This window comes from Bombina bombina, chromosome 1, assembly GCF_027579735.1.
Source record: "Bombina bombina isolate aBomBom1 chromosome 1, aBomBom1.pri, whole genome shotgun sequence".
NCBI classification, from domain to species: domain Eukaryota; kingdom Metazoa; phylum Chordata; class Amphibia; order Anura; family Bombinatoridae; genus Bombina; species Bombina bombina.
Genome location: NC_069499.1, coordinates 1,455,942,739 through 1,455,969,290, shown reverse-complemented (window position 1 = coordinate 1,455,969,290; position 26,552 = coordinate 1,455,942,739). Strand labels below are relative to the sequence as shown.

Here is a 26,552-nt window from a genome sequence, read left to right as displayed (position 1 = left end):
GGGTTTTAAAAATGAAACATACAAAATAGGGTATTTAAAAATGAAACATACAAAATATGTTCGAGGGCATTACGCAAAGAAGATATAAAATAGATATCTTCTCTGCGTAATGGGGGCATTAGACAGAGAATATATTTTGTATGTTTCTTAATTAACCAAAAGCTGTTAAGCTATAGAGTCTTTTGAATCTAAAAAGTGTTCAACATTCAGCTGTCTGGAGGAAATGTGTGCTAATTCACAACATATCTCTTACACAGACAGAAGCATTCTCTCTGCACAACCCCTCCCTTCTCAACTCAAAAAACCTCCCAGATACACACCTCTTTTTAATATAATTTCTTGTATCAAATGTATACAGTTTCTACATGAACTTAATATTAAAAGCAAAGCATTTTTTTTTTTCCTTTTCACATTCCTTGTGAAATGCTATGACCAACCCGTGTCTAAGATTAATTAGGGGTGTTAAATACTGTCAAATGTTTCTTTCAACATTCTTCCTTGTGTCAAAATGACCACAGGTCACAGGGCAGTGCAGAAAATGACAAAAGATAATGTTCACATCTTATTTAAGACTAAATATCCTCAGTTTCCGATTAGATATGCTTTGTTTCCTCGTAAAAGGCTATTGCTAACACGTGTCTAAAATAAGGTTCAAAGTAATCTGCAATTTCAATCTGTCAACATTTACAATTATTACAGATTGCTGTAAAAACTACATGAAAAAATGTCTGATTTTGGTACATTACGGGATAAAAATCATGAAGCTGTATTAAAAGAAATATATTATAATCCAGTAAAAACAGGTTCTTTTGGAGGGATACATAATCTGTATTGTGTGTCTAAACAATATGACATTAGCAAAGGAGACACTGAAACTTTTTTAAAAGGTCAAGATACTTATTCACTCCATAAGCCTGTTAGACGTGTTTTTGAAAGAAACAAAATATATACGGCGTCTATAGATATTCAATGGCAGGCTGACTTGGTATCAATGATTGAACTTGCTAAATATAATGATGGTATCAAGTATATTCTTACCGTTATAGACTGTTTTTCTAAATATGTTTGGGTTGTCTGTCTAATAAAAACAGCTCATACATCGCAAAGGGATTTCAAGAAATTTTTCAAGGTGGTCATGTATCTTTAAAAATTCAGACTGAAAAAGGCAAAGAATTCTTAAATGTAACTGTCCAAAAATTATTTAAAAAATATAAAATTCAACATTTTGTAGCAAACAATGTTGTTAAAGCAGCCATTTGTGAACGCTTTAATCGTACATTAAAAACTAAAATGTGGAGGTATTTTACATACCACAATACTTACCGATATATAGATGTGTTAAACGCTCTTATTTTTAGCTACAACAACACATACCACAGGACTATACGATGTTCACCTTTAAACGTAACACAAGAAAATTCACTGCTCATTTGGAAAAATATTTATGGTGTTTCTTCAAAATCTAAGAACATTAATCCTGCTTTAAACGTTTGGGACCATGTCAGGAATTCAAAGTAAAAAGGACCCTTCACAAAAGGATATGAGCAGAATGAAATATTTGTAATAGATGGTGTGAATGCACGTTGTTCTAAACCTCTTTATAAACTGAAAGATTTAGCCTTCAATAGTTTTACCATTTCGCCCCACCCATACAAGCCTGCTTTTTTAAAACTCGTAATACCAACACTATAGGGAGGTGAAATAACGCCACTTTTGTGGTGGTGGTTAAAATCCCTATAGCGCTCGTAATCTAGCTGTTAATAAGTAATATGGTTGAACCCAAAACAGAATAAATCAGGCCCCAGAAGACGAGGGATAGATTAAAACATAACTTTTATTAGTTACAAAAGTAAAAAATCAAATAGTTAAAACCACAATGTGGACAAAGAGATGCAAAATGTATAAAATGTGAGCACCATATATGGAATTGTGGATACTGATATAGGTCTTATGGTCCAAATTATAAGAATCCACGATTTGTTCTACACAAACAGTATGACTGGAACGAATGCTGAATGTTAATTATTTATATTAATAAGGAATAGATCAGGTCGCACATAATGCACCAAAGTTATAGTCATACGGGTGCTAGTGATCAAACAGTTTATGTAGACAGACAGTATTGTTCCAACTTTAGTGGGGCACCAAGGCACCGTAGTAACGTAGCAAGTCTTCCTGTTTCTGCCACAAAGTAACAATCTAATAATTTTTAAACCGATACAGTTAGATCATAACTTCAAAGTAGATATTATATCTAGTTGTTAAGATTCCAAAGTGAAAGTAAAATAACAGTCACTACGGTGATAATTGTGAGCTGACAGGTGTATATATAGCAGCGTATACAGGGCTCAGAATTTCCACTCGCTCACCAGCCATCGGTAGGGTTGCCAGGGGTTCGGTATTTGACCGGACAATCCGGTATTTCCGGTTACTGCCCGGTAATATGAGTCCAAAAATACTGAACAAGCCTCTAAGAGAGTCACACTGTCTGTTTCAAATAGTTTTTTTGAACTCCGTGTTCTAAGTTCCAGCCGGCTATTACCTGACCTAACCGAAGCTGCTAGGCCAACCCGTGCCCTAACCAACAGTCTGGCACCCAATCTAGCCTGCTATTTGCTCAGCTGGAGCCAGAATCTGCTCCGGACTACTGTGGGCACAGGCAGCTTGCAATGAATGATTCTGTCGGACGGACATCACGTGATCAAGTGCATGACATCACGTCAGCGCGAAGACCCGCGGGCTGCCTGTGCTGTATACTTACTACATGCAGAGGCTGCTGAATGCTGTGTGTGACTATCTGAGATTAAATCAGACTCACTCAGTGTCACCTAATTTTAAGAAAATGAGGTATGTGGCATAATGTCTAGTCTCAGTTCATTTAAATAATTATTTTATTTATTATCACCCACACAAAAAAGTATAATTATATACACTTATATATATTTATATATATATATATATATATATATATATATATATATAATAACTATAATATATATATATATCTTACTAAAAAGGAGAGAGAAAAATATTAGAGAATACAATAATCCTCTAAAAAAGAAAGGGAATAAAAACGGCACACATATGAGGTGAATTCAACAATTTATTAAACTCATATAGCATTTACAAAAGAAGTTTGCCCAAACATGCCCTGCCATCTCAAAAATAGAGCAGAAACATGCAACCACACCACTATATTCAAATTAAAACCAGAACTACATCTCATATCAATATAATACAAGCCTGTATCATTAAATCACACAATTAGTACCATTTCCTGTATCGGAAAGCTATAAAATCCAAAACAGGTAGCGCTCTAGTATATCACTTATACATGCAGAGGTAAAGTAACACCACAGAGCTGCATACATATGTGAAATATATAGCTATATATATATTCTATATCAGTCGCATATAGCAAAGTACAGGTAATAAAACATCAAATGAATTGTATCTAGCATCACAGGCATACATAGCCTTGCTTGAACAAACGGCAGGATACAATACAGATGAAATAATCCTCTTATGAATCCAATCTATAATAACCTGTGATCACAGAGTAAATGTATACAGTTTGAAACAAGACAGAGAAACATATACATATACATGAGCAAGCAAGCAAATATAAAGTTCATGCAATGCTAACAAAAGTTCATTCACCTCCTCCCTATGATGAATGTAGAAATGGGAGGGGTCAGCCTCCAAAATTAATTGGATTGATTGATGCCCTGATGAGCCCCTGAAACACGTTACTGTGGGGGTAAAATGTGCGTTGGCACTTGTGTGTGTTTTATCATGGAGAAGAGTCGACTATACTTCATGATACTCTATGTGTGAACTACTCTCATTTTTTACTACCTGTTATCATTGGTTTGTAACAGTGTGAGCAACTCTGCATTAAGTTAACAAAGCTGATACACTGCTGTGCTCCAAATGGTACATCTGTGGTAAGATTGCACAGTTTGTGATTTGCAGGTCTAGAGGTGTTATCCTGCTGATTGGATGCACCTGTGGAGAGACCAGATGCACTGAGCTCAGCGTGGTGAATGCTGTAACCTTCCTTCTGTATGGCAATTTTGGAACAGAATGGACTGCATGACATAAGACGAATGGTACATCTATGGTAAGACCTATGCTATACCCTATGCATGCACTAAAATACAATCTTTGATGTGGATTATTGCTCTTATAGCACATTATTGGTACATCTTGGTAAGAAAGCATACAAAGTACTAAGTGTGAGTCGTGGCTCACTACCTGTGTGAATATAAAGTGGAGTGGAACTGATAGCTTGCTATATAAAGTTTGGTACATCTGTGGTAAGATCACCTGTATACTTTGTATATGCTCACTATGCAATTTGCTGCCTAAGGTACATCTCTTGGTAAGAACGGGTATATAATATCCATTATGAAGATTTCTGCATTTGCAAACAAAATATCCAGTGTGAGGCGTTGTTTATTATCTGTGTGAACACATGGTGTAGCAGAATGGCCTGCTTGGTACATCTATGGTAAGATCAGATATGTATCCCACACACGCCTAAAAGTTGTAATCAATTGCTTAAAAGTATATCTTTTGATTCAAACGGATACATTGTATTCAGTATGAAGATTGCTTTGTCTTGCTAACAGCATGGCCTGTCCAATCAGGTTAATTTTGGAGGCTGACCCCTCCCATTTCTACATTCATCATAGGGAGGAGGTGAATGAACTTTTGTTAGCATTGCATGAAGTTTATATTTGCTTGCTTGCTCATGTATATGTATATGTTTCTCTGTCTTGTTTCAAACTGGATACATTTACTCTGTGATCACAGGTTATTATAAATTATAAGAGGATTATTTCATCTGTATTGTATCCTGCTGTTTGTTCAAGCAAGGCTATGTATGCCTGTGATGCTAGATACAATTCATTTGATGTTTTATTACCTGTACTTTGCTATATGCGACTGATATAGAATATATATATATATATATATATATATATATATATATATATATATATATATATATATATAGATATATATAGATATATATCACATATGTATGCAGCTCTGTGGTGTTACTTTACCTCTGCATGTATAAGTGATATATTAGAGCTCTACCTGTTTTGGATTTTATAGCTATCCGATTCAGGAACTAGCAGGGCCGGATTTCCCATTAGGCACAGTAGGCATGTGCCTACAGGCGCCTTGCAGTGAGGGGCGCCTGCCTGTCAATAATAAAAAAAAAAAAAAAAAAAAAAAATTTTTTTTTTTTTTTTTTTTTTTTTTTATGAGGGCATTTATTTTAGTAAGAATTGTGCTGCCAGGTGCCTACAAAGTCGAGTGTTTCATTGGGAATATGTTACAGCAGTTGAGGGAGCCATGAAGGAGAGAGGGGCAAAGATTAAAACTAAACCCCTCCCATTGAATTTCTAAATTCTAATTTTAAACACATTTGTTGACCCCTGGATTACATATAATCTACAACATTCCATGTTTTCCTTTGAGAGCAACATCATATGATATTTATATTTCAGAACAAAATAAATGTAACATCTGTGTGTGTTTGTACCAAAAATATCAGAGTTTACAAGATTTTTTTCCCTACATTTTATATTTTCTTCCACTGGCTGCACAGGTTGTTGATGGTGATGAGCTTGCATGCTGCTAGTTTTAATATTGCTATTGTTTACACAAAACTGTGTTTGACTCCAACAAAATGTTAAGCACATAGTCAAAGTCATCTCCAGAAAAGCAATACACTAATGGCTTGTCAATAAACATGTCCTATGAGCCCATCTGGGTCTGCACAGATGTGTATTGCTGTCTCAGAACTGACATTGACTATGTGTTTAACTCTTTTGCAAGAGGCTAACACACTTCTCTGCAAGCACTAGTGCAATAATAAAATGCCCAGCAAACTGTCACATTTGATGTCCCTTTAAATAGGGTTTTCTTTAGAATATTTTGCATTAAAAGTTTAACATGATTTGTTTTTGTTATACATAATAGAAATTGTATGGCCATTTGAGTCAAGTGAATATTGATTTTTGGTGTAGCTTCCATTACAACAAATATTGCAATTGGTGTGTGTATTTGTGTATCTCCATAAAAGGGAAAATGTAATTTTACATCTAATATTTATTTTTAGTTGTCCTAAATAATAATAAAAAAAAGTCCTCATTTTTTCCACTTTTTTCTAGGGGGGGTGGGGGGGTGGGGGGGGCGCTTCAGGTTTTTGTGCCTACAGGCACCTGAGATGTAAATCCGGCCCTGGGAACTAGTACTAATTGTGTGATTTAATGATACAGGCTTGTATTATATTGACAAAAGAAAAAAAGGGGACAAATCCGGATAAATAGCCAGTGCAATAGAGTTTATTCATCAGTAGAATAGTTTAGCAAGGGCAGCTTAAACTAACTGACATGTTTCGCGCATGTCTCATGCGCTTCTTCAGAGATAGTGGTTTGGGTGCCACAGGTGAGCTTAAGTAGGCTGTTTCAGCCAATTGAAAAAAGTGGGTTGATCTTAGATAATGTGTAGATCACCTACGCTCAGCTGTGGGAGCCAAAGTATTAACTCATTGGGATGACATTTCATGGCATTTGAGAAATTTACAATTAGATACACAGTCAAAAAAATATATAAGAGTATACATTAACATAGAAAATTTAAAAATTTAACATAGAAGGAATATTTTTTTGTACATCTTAATATAAAAGTGAATGGAGAAATGGGATTTTCTTTTAGCACAATTCAACTAATCAAAAATAATGACATTGTTGGTATTATTAGTAATGTTTCGTTAGAGTATATATAAGAGAGGAAGAGAGACTTGAGTATTATATATACATATTGTCTCTCTTGTATGAAAGAGTGGAGTTTTACATTATACATTAGGTGGAGAACATTGTGGCCTCCAAAATTAACTGGATGATCAGGCTACTATCAAAATGTGAGCTGAATTTGAACAAAGTATAACCTATAAGTTTAGAAAGTAAGTACTAAGGATATACTTAAATAGTTAAATTACTTAGAGTTTGTTCTAAGTTACATAATATAAAAGGTATGGTAAAAGTCAACCTTGATGTTGGGGTATTGTTGTCAGAATTAGTTAAAGCTTATGGAAATATAGTATGGACCTCATCACATAGTATATATGTGGGGGTGGTGTGTAATATATGATTAGGTTAACGCCTATTATATTATATTGATATGATATGTAGTTCTGGTTTTAATTTGTATATAGTGGTGTGGTTGCATGTTTCTGCTCTATTTTTGAGATGGCAGGGCATGTTTGGGCAAACTTCTTTTGTAAATGCTATATGAGTTTAATAAATTGTTGAATTCACCTCATATGTGTGCCGTTTTTTGTTTTTTTAATTGCTTTTTATTGAGAGCCAACACGTGGGTACATCAATCAACATTTCCAGGCATTACCATGAAAAATTACATTCAAAAATACATTAAGGATTCGATCTACACAGAAGTATCATTGTTCACGACATAACAGGAGTCCAGGGAATCATTATATGACAAATATCCAGGGCACATGCAACACTTTACAATCATATTATCCACATATGTTCAGCTCTCTCATTTTACATTTTTATCCCCAACGAAACCCCAATCCCCCCCCCAAACCGTCTAAACACTAAACATATTACAACCTAAATTCCTAAAATTATGTCTCCTACCTCACTGAGCAGCCGCTTACCTTTACATAAAGTGAGTTGGAAGGAAAATGTTTGTACAGGTATAATCCAGGCAATTAATATAGTAGATGGTATACTGGAAATTAACATGCACATGCTTTTCAAATTAAAATGATGATTTTGCAGCATCAAATAAGCATGTATTCGAAACCCTTCCCAACTTGATCAAAAGGCGTATTGATTTTACGGACTATTGTTTTGAAAATGATAAAATGATAAAACTCCAGCTATATTGCTGCACTAGAACTTCCAGCAAGGATATGCAAGAGTGATAGTGTGGTTCCATATCTGAAATGCTAGAAAAGTAAAACAATGAGCTATAGTGAGTTAGTTACCAGGGTCAATATAAGCTTTAAGGGTTAAGCATGTAACAGCTGTGCAGCAATGTCCACGTGGAGGACTATAAAGGGACTATCTTAAAAGCTTAGGTAAAAGCACATGGTTCTATCGCTCATAAAGACAGTCAGTATGGGACAGAATGATATATAAAACACCTAATCTTTCTGAAACAAACAGGCTTGCATAATCTATTGGGGGCTATCTACTAAGGACAGACAAAAATAGAAGGGGAAGATACCCCGTAACCTGTCAGACTATACTGCTCCATAATTCAAGTATGACTACCCGATATAGAAAAGTATGCGGTGACCTAAGCACTTCCAGAATTTATGCACGGGCCAAGCAAAATGATGAAACAGATATGGGTAGGTGTGAGGACAACCGTTTGCATAGGCATTTTAGTAGTTGGCAGGGATGTTTTAAAAAATATGTCTAATAAAAGCATATTGATCACAACGATATTTACTAAAATATAGTGTTACAGGTAAACAGCATCTCATTACCTAACAACTCGGATAAGCTTAACTATTACAAGAAGCTAGGGAAATGGGAGTCTACTACCAAAGAGGGTTGAAATGTACAACATCAGCGGAGTCCAGCAAGTGAGAGTTCAGTAGTTACAATCGATGAATTCAGTTAGACATTGCGGTTTAAGTGTAGGTAGGTAAAGGAAAAACACAAAAGAAAAGCAAAAAACAAAAACATGACAACCATTCAACAGAACGCTCAATAGCCAGTCTCGTTTGGAGGTTCTTAATTGCAAGAGTGTAAGCATTAGAAGTTTGTCTCACAGGTAGAAACAACCGCCTCTGGGCTAGCTTACACTGACTCAGTGCATGATATCATCCTATTCCACTCCTCGGCAGAGCAATCTCACCCGTTGGACATGAACCATGGTGGCCCTCCTGTTTCTCCGAGCAGTCCAAAGTGCACCAAATAGTACCCAAAACCACCAGATTTCTCCCTGAGTTCATGTGCACCATCACAGCGAGTCCCGGCGCAGAGGTCATCAGGTGCCGGCCATGATTCTCTCCTCCACATGCACAACGTGCATTCATCCAAAGCCCCAACGAGACGGAGCGCCAGTCTGCTGCTTACCTGGGTAAGCGTGGGGGAGCAATGTGTTGCCGAGCTTCTGCAGTAGCATCTGTTTGAGCAGATTTTGAATTGTGATAGTTGGCCCCATTCAACGAGAGGGATATCCACGGGTTGTGAGGTGGCGTTCCATCATTACTCAGCTCAGGCTGTATGTCATCCAGCCCCACGGCACTACACGAGGGCTCGTGCCTGGGCTGTTGGGGATGTAGCATGTCTTCAATATTATCCATAGAGGTAGTTACCAGTGTCGGCGTCTTATTGAGGGCTGAGGACCAAGATCTGTTAACTGCCTGAACCTCCTCCTGTAGGTTTTTATAACTTAGGAGTAGACGTTCAAAAAAAGGCAGAACATTTGTGATTATCTGCGCGGCAATGTCCCTTTCCGGTTCCATTACTTCTTTGCGAAGTTTAAATTAGTATAATGCCTTCCGGGGAAGAAGTAGGTAGAATGCTTCTATCTGCCAAGGGTTCCCGGACAGCTTGCCTGTCAAGGGAGATGCAGATGGCATAGAAGGATGGCGAATTTGCTGATGTTATAAGGGTTATTCTTCAGAGCTAGTGGAGCTCACAGCCATCTTCTAGAACCGCCCACTGGAAGTCATTTGTGCCGTTTTTATTCCCTTTCTTTTTTAGAGGATTATTGTATTCTCTAATATTTTTCTCTCTCCTTTTTTAGTAAGATATAATTTGTTAAGAGGGAGGCACCGTGAGGTTTATAAGTGGTATATACTACTCTCTCATTTCTTCTATAATAATATATATATATATATATATATATATATATATATTATAAATATATTATATACAGTATATATATTTACATATTATAAATATATTATATACAATATATATATATATATATATATATATATATATATATATATTATAAACATATATATTTATATATCTATAATATATATATATATATATTTATATATTATATATACACACATAGTATAAATATTCAAATATTGTATAAAGTCATTAGATAGCAAGAGAGTGACTATATATGTGTGGGTGTGTATGTATATATATATATATATATATATATATATATATATACTAACACACTTTTGTTTTGCCCCCCCCCCCTCGTTATCTGTCCGTTATTTTGGGGGCAGACACCTGGCAACCCTAGCCATCGGCGTGTTTGAATTGAACTGTGGTGAGTAGTGAAAGATAGTAAGTGAATGTTAAATTAACCTTTACTAACTAGCGAAGGCTGGGCATGAGGGAGCAGCAGTGAAATGCTGCTGTAAAGATGGAGCGTTGGCTTGAAGGTGGAGCGGAGTTGCTTTGTGGAAGGGCTGAGAAGAAGCACAGATGACGTGCAGAGGCATTGTCAACAGGAGTGTGGCCTAGGTGAGATAAGTAGGGCCATGATCTGTCTAAGCTGAGAACTGTGGACAATACAAAATGAGGGGATAGGAGGCCATATGTAAACAGAGAAGGCTGACTGGTCGTCAGTACCAATTTAGTAGCATTTCTTAATTTAGGTGGGAGAGTTTTGGAGCTGTGTACATAAAAACATGAGTAACAAAGATAGCTTCAGAGATTTTTGCTTTCAGATATCCTAATCAGGTTGTAAATTAGGGGAATGTGCTTAAAACATTAATTTAAAGGAATATTGTGAGGAAATAAGGAATGTTCTGTACCCATAGAACAGTTAATTTTTAGCAGATAGCTACCTTAAAGGGATAATGTATTCAGGCAAGCAGATGATAAGTTGTTTGTATTCAAAGTAACTGCAGGGACACTTTTTTTCTACTGCCACTACCTCTTGGTTATGGAGCTTTTCAATAGTGATGTCCCGAACTGTTCGCCCGCAAACGGTTCACAGCGAACATAGGTTGTTCGCGTTCGCGTTTGTGGGCGAACACATGGCGATGTTCGATTCGCCCCTATGTGTCATCATTGTGGAAACTTTGACCCTTTATGTTACAGCCGCCAGCCGCCTGACACATTAGAGCCAATCAACATCAGACACTCCCTCACAGACACTCCCAGCTACTCGGAATCCGCCATTTTAGACTCATAACGACCTTGCTTTTTTAATGAGAGGACGTGTTGTGTTTTTGCTCCTGACATTAATAGGAAAAACATAGCTAGGCTAGTGTATTTACAGTCCAGAAGGACTCCACTCATCTCTGCTGCAAGCACAGCACCCCAAAAAGCCCTTTTTAGGGCTATATTTCGTGCCGTTTTTTTTCTTTCTTTTTTTTTTTATTAGCATTTGCCTGGCTTTCAGCTGTGTGTTTAAGGCTCACAGCATATGCTGTGACTACTGCCACCACTGATATCTCCCTAACAACATTAGTTTAAATTTAACTAACCCAAAAATATAATTATTTTTCTAGTGTAATTTTTTTTCATTTTCTATCAGGCCAGTGTCACACAGCATATACTCTGGTTCATTGCTCTGTGCCAGCCAGCAGCCACCAGTGTTAATATCCGTCCAGTGTTAATATCCGTTTATAACATTATTTTTAATTTAAAAAAAAAACACAAAAAAAATATTTTTCTAGTGTAATCTAATTACATTTACTATCATGCCTGTGTCTGTCAGGCTCACTCAGCATTAATATACCTCTTTTTTTTTTTCAGTCTTTTGGTTAATTGGTCTGTGCCAGGCAGCCACCCAGCACTCATATCTATTTTTCTTTCACCTTAATTTTAATATATATAAAAAAAAGTTTAAATTTGTTTGCTAGTGTAATGTAATATAATTTTCTATCCGGTCTGTGTGTTTTGCTGACGTAGAGAGCCTACTGTGTTTACTTGCTGCCCTCCCTAGTCTATGAGCCACGACTCATATGTGTTTAACCTTTTTTTAATTTCCCCCCCAAAAAAATAATTTCAATCATTTTTCTAGTGTAATCTAATAGTATTTTCTATCAGGCGTGTGTGTATCCGACATACAGAGCCTACTGTTTTTAATAGCTGCCCTTCCAAGGCTATCAGCCACGACTCATATGTATGTGCTTAACCTTTTTCTTAAAATTTCCAAAAAAAAGTCTTTAAATCATTATGCTAGTGTAATCTAATTGTATTTTCTATCAGGCCTGTGTCTAACTGTCTATCTGACTTACACAGCATACTGTTGTTATAATTGCTGCCCTACGTAGCAGCCAGCCAGTGCGACCACTCATAGAGTCATATGTGCATTGCACTTCTTAACATAATTTTAATATTAAAATCTAAAATTTTAAAATATTTTGCTAGTGTAATGTAACTTAATTTTCTATCAGTCCTGTGTTTTTGTCACTTACACAGCATACTGTGTTAAATTGCTGCCCTACCTACCATCCACGACTCATATCTGCCAGCCTGTCTGCCAGGCCCAAGTAGCCAATTAGTGGCACCAATCACAATTCTTGTAACAGTAATAAAAATAAAAAAAACATACTTTTTTGGACTGCAAATATTCAGTCTCCTAGTGCCATTGAATTTCATTTACCTCCTGCCTGCCACTGCCAGCCTTTTGTGCCAGGCCGTCTAGCCAACTATTTACACCAATCATAATTGTTGTCACAGTCAGACAGTATAGTTATTAATTAAAATAAAAAATTTTTTTAGTGTTGATCTTAATCCTCAGTTTGCTCGTGCCTTTGAATTGCACTTTTCTACAGCCTTCCAAGCCTGTGTGCCAGGCCTACTTAAAAAATATTTACACCAATCATATTTGTTGTGACAGTGTTGTGACAGTAATTTTTGGTAATAGTTGCTGTGATTTGAATCCTCAGTTTGCTGGTGCCATTGAATAGCACTTTCCTCCTGCCTTGCAGCCTGCTGTGAGCCAGGCCCCCACCTAGCCAATTGTTGTCAGCAATCATATTTCTGTTAACAGTATTTCAAAAATTGTCAATCATCACTGTTTAGACTGTCAGTAATCAGTCTCCTAGTTTCCTTGAATTGCATCTCCCTCCTGCCTGCCATCCTTTTGTGCCAGGCCGTCTTGCCAACTATTTACACCAATCCAAATATTTTGTCACAGTATAGTTACTAATTACAATTAAAAAAGTCTTTATTGTTGATGATCTTAACCCTCAGTTTGCTCGTGCCTTTGAATTGCACTTTTCTACAGCCTTCCAAGCCTGTGTGCCAGGCCTACTTAAAAAATATTTACACCAATCATATTTGTTGTGACAGTATTCTAATAATTAAAAATTAAAATTTTTGGTAATAGTTGCTGTGATTTGAATCCTCAGTTTGCTGGTGCCATTGAATAGCACTTTCCTCCTGCCTTGCAGCCTGCTGTGAGCCAGGCCCCCACCTAGCCAATTGTTGTCAGCAATCATATTTCTGTTAACAGTATTTCAAAAATTGTCAATCATCACTGTTTAGACTGTCAGTAATCAGTCTCCTAGTTTCCTTGTATTGCATCTCCCTCCTGCCTGCCATCCTTTTGTGCCAGGCCGTCTTGCCAACTATTTACACCAATGCAAATATTTTGTCACAGTATAGTTACTAATTACAATTAAAAAAATCTTTATTGTTGATGATCTTAACCCTCAGTTTGCTCGTGCCTTTGAATTGCACTTTTCTACAGCCTTTCAAGCCTGTGTGCCAGGCCTACTTAAAAAATATTTACACCAATCATATTTGTTGTGACAGTATTCTAATAATTAAAAATTAAAATTTTTGGTAATAGTTGCTGGGAATTGAATCCTCAGTTTGCTGGTGCCATTGAATAGCACTTTCCTCCTGCCTTGCAGCCTGCTGTGAGCCAGGCCCCCACCTAGCCAATTGTTGTCAGCAATCATATTTCTGTTAACAGTATTTCAAAAATTGTCAATCATCACTGTTTAGACTGTCAGTAATCAGTCTCCTAGTTTCCTTGAATTGCATCTCCCTCCTGCCTGCCATCCTTTTGTGCCAGGCCGTCTTGCCAACTATTTACACCAATCCAAATATTTTGTCACAGTATAGTTACTAATTACAATTAAAAAAGTCTTTATTGTTGATGATCTTAACCCTCAGTTTGCTCGTGCCTTTGAATTGCACTTTTCTACAGCCTTCCAAGCCTGTGTGCCAGGCCTACTTAAAAAATATTTACACCAATCATATTTGTTGTGACAGTATTCTAATAATTAAAAATTAAAATTTTTGGTAATAGTTGCTGTGATTTGAATCCTCAGTTTGCTGGTGCCATTGAATAGCACTTTCCTTCTGCCTTGCAGCCTGCTGTGAGCCAGGCCCCCACCTAGCCAATTGTTGTCAGCAATCATATTTCTGTTAACAGTATTTCAAAAATTGTCAATCATCACTGTTTAGACTGTCAGTAATCAGTCTCCTAGTTTCCTTGAATTGCATCTCCCTCCTGCCTGCCATCCTTTTGTGCCAGGCCGTCTTGCCAACTATTTACACCAATCCAAATATTTTGTCACAGTATAGTTACTAATTACAATTAAAAAAATCTTTATTGTTGATGATCTTAACCCTCAGTTTGCTCGTGCCTTTGAATTGCACTTTTCTACAGCCTTACAAGCCTGTGTGCCAGGCCTACTTAAAAAATATTTACACCAATCATATTTGTTGTGACAGTATTCTAATAATTAAAAATTAAAATTTTTGGTAATAGTTGCTGGGATTTGAATCCTCAGTTTGCTGGTGCCATTGAATAGCATTTTCCTCCTGCCTTGCAGCCTGCTGTGAGCCAGGCCCCCACCTAGCCAATTGTTGTCAGCAATCATATTTCTGTTAACAGTATTTCAAAAATTGTCAATCATCACTGTTTAGACTGTCAGTAATCAGTCTCCTAGTTTCCTTGAATTGCATCTCCCTCCTGCCTGCCATCCTTTTGTGCCAGGCCGTCTTGCCAACTATTTACACCAATCCTAATTGTTGTCACAGTATAGTTACTAATTACAATTAAAAAAATCTTGATTGTTGATCTTAATCCTCTTTTTGCTTGTACCATTGAATTGCACTTTTCTACTGCCTGCCAGCCTATGTGCCAGGCCCAACTATACAATTAGTGCTAGCAATCATATTTCTTTTAACAGTATTGCAAAATTTGTCAATCAATACTGTTTTGACTGTCAATCTGCAGTCTACTAGTGCTCTTGAATTGCATTTTCCTCCTGCCTGCCTGCCTGCCTGCCTGTGTGCCAGTCCCAACTAGCCAATTAGTGCCACCACTCATATTTATTGTAACAGGATTGGAATTTTTGTTAATCATAACTGTTTTGACTGTGATTCTTCAGTCTCCTAGTGCCATTGAATTGCAGTTTCCTTTCTCCCAGCGTGTGTGCCAGACAGGCCCATTTGCCAAATAGTGCCAAACAATCATATTTGTTGCCACAGTACTAGTAATATTTCAAAAAATTAACAATTTGGGATTTTTAAAACATCTGTCTTTTTTGTTGTTGTTAGTCTCACAGCGTATACTGTGCCCACTTTCACAGTGCCACCACTCAGTTGGTGTAATAGTATTGTTAGTGTCCATTTAAAAAAAAATGACAGGCAGAGGCAGGCCACCCCGCAGGTTCCGTGGTCGTGGTGCTGTGATTCCTTTAGACCCTACAAATATGCACATTGTTCAGACGCCGGGTGCCAGGGGGGATGCAAAAACTTCTGAGGAGGACCTAGTTGAATGGCTAACACAGGAAACCCAATCTTCTTCAGCTTCCGCTGCTAGTCCTCCTAACCTTGACGCACCATCTACATCCAGCTGTGCTTTGGGCAGGTCTCAAGTGACCAGTGCCACTCCGCCGCCTGTCGCCACCACCAACACTAGCACCACAGCCGCTTCACTTGATCTGTCACAGGAGTTATTGACACATCATTTTGAAGAAATGAGTGATGCGCAACCATCATTGACAGAGGATGTAGATAATAGTGATCAGTCTCAGTCAGGCAGCATTACCGACATGGAGGTACGGTGTGATGATGATGATGATGTTGTACCCGCTGCTGCTTCCTTTCTTGATGTTTCAGATACAAGTGAAGCGGTTGATGATGATGTGTCGGTGGATGTCACGTGGGTGCCTGCTAGAAGTAGTATTTGTAGTATTTGGTTAGGCTAATCATGATGGCCATGTAGACCACCACCACCAAGAGTCCTGGAAGTAACAGGGATGATGAGATGAAAGAGCTAAGAATAGTAGAACTTGAAACAACAGAGTTAGCCATGTGTGTTAGTGCAAAACCGCTTGGCTTTTTTTTGGCTTTGGGTGCGGCTATTCATGCAGGCCATATAGAGCTGACTACATTCAGTGTCGTATCAGCTATTAAACTAATAAGAACAGTACTACCAAAATACAGCCAATGAAGGGCCTTAGGAAGACTGAGCCAAGGTTGGATTGTAGTATTTGGTTAGGCTAATCATGATGGCCATGTAGACCACCACCACTGAGAGACCTGGAAGTAACAGGGATGATGAGATGAAAGAGCTAAGAATAGTAGAACTTGAAACAACAGAGTTAGCCATGGGTGTTAGTGCAAAACCGCTTGGCTTTTTTTTGGCTTTGGGTGCGGCTATTCATGCAGGCCATATAGAGCTGACAACATTCGGTGTCGTATCAGCTATTAAACTAATAAGAACAGTACTACCAAAATACAGCCAATGAAGGGCCTTAGGAAGACTGGGCCAAGGTTGGATTGTAGTATTTGGTTAGGCTAATCATGATGGCCATGTAGACCCCCACCACCAAGAGTCCTGGAAGTAACCGGGATGATGAGATGAAAGAGCTAAGAATAGTAGAACTTGAAACAACAGAGTTAGCCATGGGTGTTAGTGCAAAACCGCTTGGCTTTTTTTTGGCTTTGGGTGCGGCTATTCATGCAGGCCATATAGAGCTGACAACATTCGGTGTCGTATCAGCTATTAAACTAATAAGAACAGTACTACCAAAATACAGCCAATGAAGGGCCTTAGGAAGACTGGGCCAAGGTTGGATTGTAGTATTTGGTTAGGCTAATCATGATGGCCATGTAGACCACCACCACCGAGAGTCCTGGAAGTAACAGGGATGATGAGATGAAAGAGCTAAGAATAGTAGAACTTGAAACAACAGAGTTAGCCATGGGTGTTAGTGCAAAACCGCTTGGCTTTTTTTTGGCTTTGTGTGCGGCTATTCATGCAGGCCATATAGAGCTGACAACATTTGGTGTCGTATCAGCTATTAAACTAATAAGAACAGTACTACCAAAATACAGCCAATGAAGGGCCTTAGGAAGACTGAGCCAAGGTTGGATTGTAGTATTTGGTTAGGCTAATCATGATGGCCATGTAGACCACCACCACCACCGAGAGTCCTGGAAGTAACCAGGATGATGAGATGAAAGAGCTAAGAATAGTAGAACTTGAAACAACAGAGTTAGCCATGGGTGTTAGTGCAAAACCGCTTGGCTTTTTTTTGGCTTTGGGTGCGGCTATTCATGCAGGCCATATAGAGCTGACAACATTCGGTGTCGTATAAGCTATTAAACTAATAAGAACAGTACTACCAAAATACAGCCAATGAAGGGCCTTAGGAAGACTGAGCCAAGGTTGGATTGTAGTATTTGGTTAGGCTAATCATGATGGCCATGTAGACCACCACCACCGAGAATCCTGGAAGTAACAGGGATGATGAGATGAAAGAGCTAAGAATAGTAGAACTTGAAACAACAGAGTTAGCCATGGGTGTTAGTGCAAAACCGCTTGGCTTTTTTTTGGCTTTGGGTGCGGCTATTCATGCAGGCCATATAGAGCTGACAACATTCGGTGTTGTATCAGCTATTAAACTAATAAGAACAGTACTACCAAAATACAGCCAATGAAGGGCCTTAGGAAGACTGAGCCAAGGTTGGATTGTAGTTTTTGGTTAGGCTAATCATGATGGCCATGTAGACCACCACCACCGAGAGTCCTGGAAGTAACAGGGATGATGAGATGAAAGTGCTAAGAATAGTACTACTTGAAACAACAGAGTTAGCCATGGGTGTTAATCCAAGACCGCTTGGATTTATTTTTGTATTGGGTGCGGCTAATCATGCAGGCCATATAGAGCTGCCACCATTCGGTGTTGTATCAGCTATAAAAATAATAAGAACTGTACTATCAAAATACAGACAATGAAGGGCCTATGAAGACTGAGCAAAGGTTGGATTGTAGTATTTTGTTCGGCTAATCATGATGGACATGTAGACCGCCCGTAACAGGGATGAAAGTGGTAAGAATAGTACTAATTGAAACAACCGAATTAGCCATGGGTGTTAGTCTAAGACCACTCAGCTTTTTTGGGGGTTTGGGTGCAGCTAATCATGAAGGCCAGATAGACCTGCCACCATTTGGTGTTGTAACAGGTATGAAAATGCAAAGAACAGTACTACTTAACACAACCTACTTACCATGGGTCCCAGAGCATATGTTTGGTTGTTATATTTTGTAAGGGTAATCATGCAGGCCATATAGACCTCCACCGATAGGGTGAGTATGAGTAACAGCTATTAAAATGCGAAGGACATTACTAATTAACACAACATAGTTACCATGGGTCGCAGACCAAGAGCAGATGTCTTATTATTATATTTTGTATGGGTAATCATCCAGGCCGTATAGACCTCACCAAATAGGGGGAGTTACAGATATTAAAGTGCTAAGAATGGTAGTACTTAAAACACAACCTCGTTAAAATAGGTAGCAGACCACATGTCTTATTATTATAATTTTTAAGGGTAATCTGGCAGGCCATATAGAACTCCCCCGATAGGGGGGGGAACAGGGATTAAAGTGCTAAGAAAAGTACTAATTGACACAAGCTAGTTGGGTCCAAGAACGCATGTTGGATTATTAGAATTTATTAGGGTAATTATATATCTAACAAATCTATCTATTTCTCTTCTATCGATTCGATCTAACTATCAATCTATGTATATCTATCTATGCTATCTATCACTATCAATCTATCTTCTGTCCGGGATGTTTTGAGACAGCCACTTTGGGAATGTTAGTTGATTTAGACCCATTATGGCTTAAAAGCAGACTCTTTTTGGTCACCTACAAAAAGCAAGATTTCTGGCTCTCACAGACCTGTATCTTCTTCTTTAAGAGGCTCCTCTGTCCTCCACTCATTACCTGTATTAATGGCACCTGTTTGAACTTGTTATCAGTATAAAAGACACCTGTCCACAACCTCAAACAGTCACACTCCAAACTCCACTATGGTGAAGACCAAAGAGCTGTTGAAGGACACCAGAAACAAAATTGTAGACCTGCACCAGGCTGGGAAGATTGAATCTGCAATAGGCAAGCAGCTTGGTGTGAAGAAATCAACTGTGGGAGCAATAATTAGAAAATGGAAGACATACAAGACCACTGATAATCTCCCTCGATCTGGGGCTACATGCAAGATCTCACCCCGCGGGGTCAAAATGATCACAAGAATGGTGAGCAAACATCCCAGAACCACACGGGGGACCTAGTGAATGACCTGCAGAGAGCTGGGACCAACGTAACAAAGGCTACCATCAGTAACACACTACGCCGCCAGGGACTCAGATCCTGCAGTGCCAGACGTGTCCCCCTGCTTAAGCCAGTACATGTCTGGGCCCATCTGAAGTATGCTAGAGAGCATTTGGATGATCCAGAAGCGGATTGGGAGAATGTCATATGGTCAGATGAAACCAAAGTAGAACTGTTTGGTAGAAACACAACTTGTCTTGTGTGGAGGAGAGAGAACACCATACCTACTGTGAAGCAGGGGGGTGGCAACATCATGCTTTAGGGCTGTTTCTCTGCAAAGGGAACAGGACAACTGATCCGTGTACATGAAAGAATGAATGGGGCCATGTATCGTGAGATTTTGAGTGCAAACCTCCTTCTATCAGCAAGGGCATTGAAGATGAAATGTGGCTGGGTCTTTCAGCATGACAATGATCCCAAACACACCGCCCGGGCAGCGAAGGAGTGGCTTTGTAAGAAGCATTTCAAGGTACTGGAGTGGCCTAGCAAGTTTCCAGATCTCAACCCCATAGAAAAAAAAACATACCAGCAACAGTGTGTGACAACCTTGTGAAGACTTACAGAAAACGTTTGACCTCTGTCATTGCCAACAAAGGATATATAACAAAGTATTGAGATGAATTTTTGATATTGACCAAATACTTATTTTCCACCATAATTTGCAAATAAATTATTTCCAAATCAGACAATGTGATTGTCTGGATTTGTTTCCACATTTTGTCTCTCATAGTTGAGGTATACCTATGATGAAAATTACAGGTCTCTCTCATCTTCTTAAGTGGGAGAACTTGCACAATTGGTGGCTGACTAAATACTTTTTTCCCCCACTGTATACACACTGGTGGTGTGTTTTTAAGCGTGTGTGTGTGTGTGAGCAACAAGCAGCTCTCATAACTTTTTTTTGCTGCATTTTAAAATAAATTTAATTAAAAGCTACATTTTAATATATTTTTAATACATCTTTATTCAAGTATTTACAGATAGTACATTGAAGCAAACTTTCTTTAGCATACCCATTTTTTGGGGGTCACTGCTGATGTTCTTGAAATCAAGAAATCTGTTTCTGCTTCCAAATCGCATGAAGGTGCAGTCCATGATCTAGTTTTCTGCTGGTAGGGGCATATTGAAACTATTTCAGAAGGTCTGGTTCAGATCTGTTCAAGATTCCTGGGTCCTAGACATTGTCTTTTACGGATACCGGATAGGTTTTTCGTTCTAGGCCTCCTCAGGGAAAGTTTCTTCTGTCTCACGTTCCCAAGGATCCTATAAAATAATTTTTCCAGTGTGTTCTAGACCTGGAATTTATGTGCGTGGTTGTCCCAGTCCCATTATCAGAATAAAAACTAGGATTTTATTCAAATCTATTCTTATTTCCAAAAAGGAGGGAACGTTCAGACCTCTGAACAAATTCCCATTTTCAAAATGTAGATAATCCGAGCCCAATTGATCTGCAGGATGCTTAACTTCATACTCCTATTCACAGAGATTATTAGCAATTTCTCAGGTTTGCTTTTCTGGACAAACATATCCAGTTTGTGGCTCTTACTTTTGGATTGGCTACAGCTCCCAGGGTATTCAGGTAATACCTAATGTCTGTAATAAGAGTTCAGGGGATATCAGTACATCCTTACCTGGAAGACATTTTGGTCCAGGCTCCGTCATTAAATTTAGCAAGGATTCACACAGACACATTGCTCCAACTGGAACTCTGATTTTCAAGGCTCTTCAGAGATGGCCCCTTCTCAAGCAAGAGTCATTGCTTAGATTTCAGTCAGACAATGTGACAGTGAGGTGATTAAGCCGGTATCTCCCCATTGGAATCTCACCTTTTGAGCCAATGCATTGATTGGATATTCAGCTTCTTTCATGGAAAGTCTTATTTCTTTCAGCAATTTCCTCTGCAAGAAGAGTTTCAGAACTCTCTGCACTGTTTTGTGAGGCTTCTTATCTAATTTTTGTCCAGATAAAGCAGCTCATAACACTTTTTTGCCTAGGGCATTGTCTTGCACAAACATCAATTAGGAAATTGTTGCTACTTCTTTGAGTCCAGCTCCAAAGAATGCTAAGGAACGACTTTTACGTAATTTGAAGATAGTTTGGGCTTTGAAGTTATAGCTTCAAGCCACTTAAGACAGTCTTCAACTTTGTTTACTCATTTCTCGGGTCAGTGTAAGGGTCAGAAAGCTATGGCAGTCATTATGGCCTCTTGGTTAAAACAATTGATTCATAAGGCTTACTTGAAGGCGGGGGAAATCTCCTCCACCTGAAATTACTGCTCACTGTAATAGATCTGTTTCTACTTTTTGTGTTTTTAGAAGCTAGGCTTATATGCAACAAATTTGCAAGGCTGCAGCTTGGTCTTCTTTTATGAAGCTATATAATTTTGATGTTCTTGCCTCATCTGGGGCTGTTTTTTGCAGGAAAGTCCTCCAGGCCACAGTGTGCATGCTTTTTATTTTGTCCCACTTTTTTATATTATAGACTACATTGCTTGGGTATTAGATCCCACAGGTAATGGTTAATGGACTCTTACCACCTTTATGAAAGAAAACACAGTTTTTGCTTTTCTGATAAACTCATTTATTTCATAGTGGAAAGAGTCTTCTAGACCCGCCCTTGTTTCTTTTTTTGTTACCGACAGTTGTAGCCTGCACCTCATTTATTCTGCTTTGTCCTCTCCTGCTTTTCTTTTATTCTCCTTTTCTGAGCTATATATTAGAATGAGATATGCAGGAAAGTGGGAGGTAATAAAAGCTTTTGGTATGTTCTGTATTTTTTGCCTCCTCCTAGGGTCAGGAGTAATCCGACAGGTAATGGCTCTTGGACTCTCACCCCCATAAAATAAATATGTTTTCCAGGTATTATACAATGTGTTTTGTTTTTTCCTCTAGTATCTTTGAGTTCAATTTTGAATTTGTTTTAGGGTGTTAAAGATCTGTTGTGATGATTTGGTGTGACTGGAAGATTCCATAAACCTAGTACTAGGCACTTGCAGTGACATTGCCTTGCATTGTGAAGCAGGTGATGGTAGAATTGTTTAAAGAAGGCCAATAAAAATAAAGAATAGGTCTTTGGGATTAGATTATATATTTGTTATTTGCACTGTCATGAGCGAGTTAGCGACTGTACTAAGACTTGCTGCTTGGTAATAAATATACAGTGTGTTAGCACTGGTGAAGGCAGAATGATACTTAGGAGCTATGGTTAGCGTCCCATGTAATGCAAAATGTATAGCTTAATGCAGATTAGATGATAGATGGTTATTTCACTTTAGAATTTTTGGTTTAAATCTTTTAGAAGAGTTTGGACTTGGAAGAACAGTAGATGTAATGATACTTATGTTAATGAGTTGTGATAAGAAACAGGAAATGTTCATGTATGATACAGATTAGCAATGGCTAAAGATCAGATCAAGTAGGAGATCATTTCTGTGATTTGGAGAATCAGTCTAGTGTAAGAGTTCCGAAAAGAATGTTAGATTGTAAAATGGAATTGTCAGTTTGGAAAACGCTTAGAGTAAGAGAAGATTTATTCAAGGAGAAAATTAAAGGTAGCCAGAAAAAGATGTAAAATTGTGTGCGATGATGACATAAGATAGCAATGGTATTGAACAATAAATATTGAGAATTAGAGGAAATAGAGACATGAACTAAATAGTACAAGAAGAAAATAGGTTGCCAACACCCAAAAAGGTTAATGAAAACTTCAGACAGCACAGATCTTTGCCTTTGATTGACATGGGATGGGAAAAGCATACATAAAAGAACTTCAGATGGAACAGACCAGAGTGTTTGTCTGGGATTCACAAGAAATAGGTATGAGAATTTCTTACCTAGATTACGAGTTTTGCGTTCCGGTTTTAACGTTGAAAAAATGGCCATTACAGCGTAAAAACCGGAACGCAGCCATTACGAGTCTTGTCGGTATAGCTGTACTGTAAGCATTTTAGCCTGTAACGCAACATCAATCCCGCACTCAAAAAAATTGAGTGGGATTTCCATAGCGCCGGTATTACAAGTTGTGCAGTGAGGCTAAAATGCCTATACTAACACAATCTGTTCCGCTATCTGAGACCAGTAGTTATGCACAACAAAACTGTTACACAAAACTCATAAATGAAAGGTTACAAAGTACACTAACACCCATAAACCCTCCCTCCTGCATCGCAAACACTAAATTAAACTTATTAACCCCTAATCTGCCGCTTCCAACATCGCCGCCACTAATAAAATGTATTAACCCCTATTATGCCGCTCCCCGACATCGCCCACACTATAATAAAGCTATTAACCCCTATTCCACCGCTCTCCGACACTAAATAAAGTTATTAACCCCTAATCCTCTGGCCTCCCACATCACCGCCACTAAATAAACCTATTAACCCCTAAACCGCCAGCCCAACCCATTTCAAAAAACTAAATTAAACTATTAACCCATAAACCTAACAACCCCCTAACTTTATATTAAAATTACAATATCCCTATCTTAAAATAAATAAAAACTTGCCTGTGAAATAAAAAAACTAAGTTTAAACTAACAATTAACCTAACTATTATGATAAAATTAAAATAACTACAAATTAAATAAACTAAATTACACATTAAAAAAACTAAGACTACTAAAAAAAATTTATATAAAAAAATAAAAAATACTAAATTACAAAAAATAACACTAAATTACAAAAAATAACAAACACTAAATTGCGAAAAATAACAAATTAAATGATCCAAAATAAAAACAACTACACCTAATCTAATAGCCCTATAAAATAAAAAAAGTCCCCCCAAAATAAAAAAAACCTAGCCTACAATAAACTACCAATAGCCCTTAAAAGGGCATATTGTAGGGCATTGCCCTTAAGAAATCAGCTCTTTTTCCCTGTAAAAAATAGAAGGACCCCCCAACAGTAAAACCCACCACCCAACCAACCCCCCAAAATAAAAAACCTAACTCTAACAAAACCTAAGCTACTCATTGCCCTGAAAAGTGCATTTGTATGGGCATTGCCCTTAAAAGGGCATTTAGCTTTTTTGCATTGCCCGGAAAAGGACAGTTAGCTCTTTTAAGAAAGCCCAAACCCTAATCTAAAAAAAAAACACCCAAAAAAAGTTTAAAAAAACCTAACACTAAGCCCCTGAAGATCCACTTACAGTTTTTGAAGTCTGGACATCCAGGCAGCAAGAAGTCTTCATTCAGGCAGCGAGGTCTTCATCCATCCATGCGGCGTCTTCTATCTTCATCCCGGCGGCATCTTCTATCTTCAACCTGGCGGCGCAGAGCGGGTCTATCCTTCAAGACATCCGGCGCGGAGCGTCCTCTTCATACGGTCGCTGCCCTACACTGAATCTTCAATGCAAGGGAGCATTTTCAAAATGGCATCCCTTGTTTTCCTATTGGCTGATTTGATTTTGGACATTCAAATCAGCCAATAGGATGAGAGCTACTGAAATTTTATTGGCTGATTTGAATAGCCAATAATAATATTTTTTCATAGAAAATGTTTAATTATCATTTGTAACCCTGTTCGCTAGTGGCACCTACAAAAATATATTAGGACATAAAAAAACATTAAAGAAAAGCAGAAAATGAGTAAAACAGAAATGATGTGAAAGAAAAAGAGAACAACGGAAAAAGGAGACAAACAGAATATAAATGGTCTGGAGGAGATGGTGAGCAAAGAGAAAGGAAGAGAAAAACAGCAAGGGATGGATTGATACTGACAGAAAGCAAAATGGAAATGTAAAGAGAGTAGAAGAGAAAGATATATGACATCAAGACTATTAATTTTTTTTTAAAATTTAGAAAATGTATTTTCTCTGCAAAACAGGACTTTTTATTATTTATAATCCACTCAATTGACTCACCTGTTGTTGTTGGGTGCTTGTATATTTGGCCTGTGACACCTAAAATAAGACAAAGACATGAAAATACATCCTAGTATGTTTTTGCAGAACAAAATATCATCATGAAAGAAAAGACATATAAATCAAAATGACAGATGAAGAAGAGAGAAAGGCAGAACAGTAAGTGGAGGAGAAGTACACATAAAGCAAAGTCACAAGAAATATATATATGGAGAAATATAGATAACAACTTGACTAGTGGAGAAAGGTAGAAACCAGATGGATGACAAAGAGATAAAGCAAAAGTAAATCAAGTGAAAAAGAGAGAGAAAATGAACTTGAATGTACATGAAATGCTGCAAAATGAGGGTTTAAGGAAATACAGACAGAAAAAGGGGCATGAGAAGTTGAGATTCAGGTGGCACAGGTCACAAAAACAGATAGCAAAAGAAGATGGCAAGGTGAGAGACAGATAGTATAGACTAATATATGGTGCAGACATTTATCAATGGGACGTTGAATGGTGAGAGACAGATGTCACAAGCTGGAAATGTCAGAGACAAATAGCAAAAGGGCATAAAATGAGACAAAGTGCACGGTACTAATCAAAAAGATAGAAAGAAGACCATTTGTAAAAGAAATTAAGTCACAGAAGGAAATTTAAATAAGAAGAGACGTTAAAGGGGCAAGAGGGGTCACAATGCAGATGGCCAGGATGAAAAATTGAGAAACACTACGACGAAAGGAAAGAAAGTAGAATATTGATTTGTAAGAAAGAGTGGCCTCAATCTCAGTCTACAGAAAAATGGAAAAATATTGGCACTGTGATACAGTTAAATTAAGGAAATAATGAGGTTCCAGGGAATTACCTAGAAAACTCAGTATTGCCCCTTTAAATAATGACTACACAAAGAAAAGGTAGGACAGATACGCAAATACTCTAAAAAGATAAGAACCACTGTAAGTCACTCCCCTGTATTCCTGGCCGATAACAGGAAGCGTTGGCTTCAGGTGCCAGGAGCAACTCACACAGTGGTCTTATCTAAATAAACTTCACAAAAGCGTTTCGACCGCTGGACGGGCCTTTCTAAATCTCAGTCTATCATCATCGATCAAATTTTA

General features: G+C 37.9%; 1 protein-coding gene across 8 annotated transcripts in view; it reads right to left on the bottom strand.

The window, feature by feature from the left end:
• Positions 1-26,552, bottom strand: part of LOC128653023 (mucin-5AC) — a 353,148-nt gene that overhangs the window by 284,684 nt on the left and 41,912 nt on the right. For all 8 annotated transcript variants that reach the window (XM_053706088.1, XM_053706082.1, XM_053706103.1 and 5 more), the window contains exon 5: positions 25,452-25,490. In XM_053706088.1, coding sequence (XP_053562063.1) covers positions 25,452-25,490 — 39 coding nt within the window. The remainder of the gene's footprint in view (positions 1-25,451; positions 25,491-26,552) is intronic.